The 3,394-nt window shown below is 39.6% G+C and overlaps 1 protein-coding gene across 1 annotated transcript; it reads left to right on the top strand.

The window, feature by feature from the left end:
* Window positions 1-433: 433 nt before the first annotated feature.
* LOC112454952 lies at window positions 434-1,399 on the top strand. The gene has a single exon (XM_025016606.1). The coding sequence runs from the start codon at window positions 434-436 to the stop codon at window positions 1,397-1,399; it is 966 nt and encodes a 321-aa protein (XP_024872374.1).
* Window positions 1,400-3,394: the final 1,995 nt, after the last annotated feature.

Here is a 3,394-nt window from a genome sequence, read left to right as displayed (position 1 = left end):
AATGGCAAAAATAACGGAGCAATGCGAAGGATGCGAAGGAGAGGATATTATTATAGGAGGTGATTTTAATATTAGAATAGGAAACTTAGGAGGTGGTAGGGAGGAGGAGTATGACTTTGAAAAGGAGAGTAAAGATAAAGTTATAGGAAATGGCGGCGAAAGTTTTGTGGATATGATAAATGAAAAAGGATAATATTTTTTGAATGGATGTACAGAGGGGGATTGGGAGGGGGAATATACGTATGTGGGTGCGAGAGGGTGCTCGGTAATTGATTATGCAATTGTAAACGATAGTGCGCAAGAGCGAGTGTTGAAATTTAGAATAGGGGACAGGGTGGACTCGGATCATTTGCCTCTGACCTTGTTACTAGAGGAAGAGGAGAATACGAGATAAACGGAGGGGTGTACTGAAGAGGAAGAAGAGGAACGGAATATGTCAAAGAAGATCATAGTTTGGAACGAAGAGGCAAGGCAATTATACAGAGAGAGGACGGAGGAATGGAATGAAACCGAGGACCAGAAAATGGAGTCGGTGGATAGGAAATGGGAGAAATTAAAAAACGGAATCCTTGGAGCCTTAGTGTATAAGGATATTAAGGTAAAGAAGAGAAGGAAAATAGGGCACAAAGATTGGTGGGATAGGAGTTGTACCAGAAAGAAGAGGGAGGTGAAAAGAAAGTACAGAAGGTGGAGATGTGGAAAGGGAAGTAAGGAAGACTATTTGGAAGAAAAGAAATGCCTGAAGGGGTGGTTAGAGAGCAAAAGGATGGAGAAGAGAATGAGGGAAGAAGAGGAATTAAGAAAACTGAAGGACAAAAAGAAAATTTGGAACTATATAGACAGTCGAAGAAAGAAAAAAGAATGGAAAGAGAATAATATTCCGAAAAAGAACTGGAGAAGTTATTTCATGGAGCTGTTAGGTGGGACCGAGATGGTAGGAAGAGAAGAGGCGTTGGAGATGCGTGCCATGGGAACAGAAGAAAGAAATGAAGAGCAGGTTCAAGATACAGATAGAGAGCTGCAAGAAGAGGAAATAGTGAGGGCAGTCAGGAACATGAAGCTAGGCAAAGCTGCAGGTGTCGATGGAATCCCAATGGAAGCATGGCTGTATGGTGGCGCAGCGGTAAGAGGAGGTCTAATTGATCTGCTGAAGCTCATTTGGAAGGAAAGCAAAATTCCGACCGAATGGAGAACAAGCATAGTTGTCCTTTATAAAAGAGGGGATAAAGAGCGAACAGAGAACTACAGAGAGATCTCGCTGCTGTGCACTGCATACAAGGTTTATGCCGAAATTCTAAGGAACAGATTGGAGGAAATAATGGAGAGGAAAGGGATGATACCTGACAGCCAAGCCGGCTTTAGGAAGGGAGGTCCACGATGGCTAATATATTTATCTTGAACCATATAGTGCAAAGGGAGAAGGAAAAAAATACGGCAACTGGGAAAGACAAGATTTTCGCAATGTTTGTGGATCTAAGGGCAGCATTCGACAACGTGGACAGAGAAATTTTATGGAAGATAATGGAAGAGAAAGGGATGGATCGCAGTTTAATAAACAGGATAAAAGAAATTTACAAAGAGACGGAGGTGACAATAAGGACGAGGGATGGATTCACAAAGTGCTTCAAGACGAAGAAAGGTGTAAGGCAGGGCTGTGTGATGAGTCCCGCCCTGTTCAATTTATACAACGCGGACATAGATAAAGTTTTAGAAAAGCGTGGTATAAGAGGAGTGGAGCTTGGAGGAGTGAGAGTATGGTCATTAGCATACGCGGATGATATGGTTTTGGTAGCAAAAAATAGAGAGGCTTTACTAGATATGATGAGCATGTTAAAAAGATTCTTAAAAGATAGGAAGCTAGAATTAAATACAGAAAAAACCAAAGTGCTAGTATTTAATAGTAAAGGTAAAAAAGGCAGAATGACATGGAAATGGGACGAAAAAATAATAGAGGAAGTAGATAGGTTTAAATATCTGGGTTTCACGTTTAATAAGAAAGGTAATTATGTCGATCATATAAAAGAGCTGAAAAGAAAAGGAAGGATCGCTGCAAATAGGGTATGGGGCTTAGGAGAAAGAGTATGTAAAGATGATTTTAGTAGGAGATGGACGCTTTTTAAATACCTAGTGAAAAGTGTGAAGGAATACGGAGCAGAGATATGGGAGTGGAGTGAAAAAAAGGAGTTGGAAAAAGTCATGTTAGATTATGTAAGATGGATATTTAGACTAGATTTTTGCACACCGAGGTATGTAATACTAAGGGAACTAGGATTAGAGAAACTTAAAATTTATTGGGGTATAAGAGCCATGAGGTTCGAGAAAAGAAGCAGAGGGAAAAAAGATGGAAGTTTAGTAAAGGCATGTTGGGATGAAAAGGACACAAGGGATAAAAAAAAAAGGACTTATATAATTTGGAACGGGAAAGGTATTATAATAGCAATGGCTGGAGCTCTGAAGCAATAAAAGAATTAAATAATGAAGGTAAAAATACTGAAGGCTTAGTAAGAATAAGGGAACAGGATATTCAAGGGCAAATAATAAACAGTAAAATAGTAGAGGCAAGGTATAATATAAGGTACAAAGATATAGAGGTGACAAACAAAACGCCGAGTTATTTATTAAAAGCGAACTTGGATAAAGTGAAAACAGGAGACGAGATTAGAGCGATGGTAAAATTAAGGTGCGGTAATTTTGAGGATGCAAATAAATACTGGCTTGACGAAGAAGATACGAAGTGTAGATTCTGTAAGTCAGGTAGGGACAATTTAGAGCATTATATAAGCGAGTGCAAGATCACAAGTATGTGGTTTGAGAATTTAGGTAGGAATAATAGAGAACGATTAGAGAACATATGCAATGACAAATTTAGAATGGAAAAAGGAAAGGTGCTAAATAGATTATGGAAAAGAAGAGAGGAATGCTACAAAAAAGATAACGATTGTAAATAATGTAAATCATAATGTATTGCGGCTTGTTTTGTAAAGAAGAATGTTGTTTGATGTGTGGATGGATGTGTGAGTTAAGTAGAATTGTAAACCAAGTCTTCTTGGCGCATAGCTGAAATAAAGACATATATATACAAGGGAGAAAGTTTTTCTCACGAATATTATATTGTGGAAACTTTGGCATTTGATATGGTGCTGGGGATCGATTTCCACGTCAAGCACCGAATGTTATTAGAGTGCGATGACAAAATAAAGGTGCAGTTCCGGAAGTCGCCGGAGCCCACGAAAGGGATAAACCTCATTACACTCGAGGAGGCGACGGAGAAACTCAAGGAAATCATCAATAAGCACGCCAAGGTCTTCGACGGACAAATTGGGAGAGTGACGCATTACAAGCACAAGATCGAAATGACCTTGCGACCGCACGCTTCCTCGAGAGGCCCAATCGT

Source organism: Temnothorax curvispinosus, unplaced genomic scaffold (assembly GCF_003070985.1).
Source record: "Temnothorax curvispinosus isolate PA1 unplaced genomic scaffold, ASM307098v1 QBEX01005570.1, whole genome shotgun sequence".
NCBI lineage: Eukaryota > Metazoa > Arthropoda > Insecta > Hymenoptera > Formicidae > Temnothorax > Temnothorax curvispinosus.
Note: the sequence above shows the minus strand (reverse complement) of the source record. Positions and strands in the feature narration are given on the sequence as shown.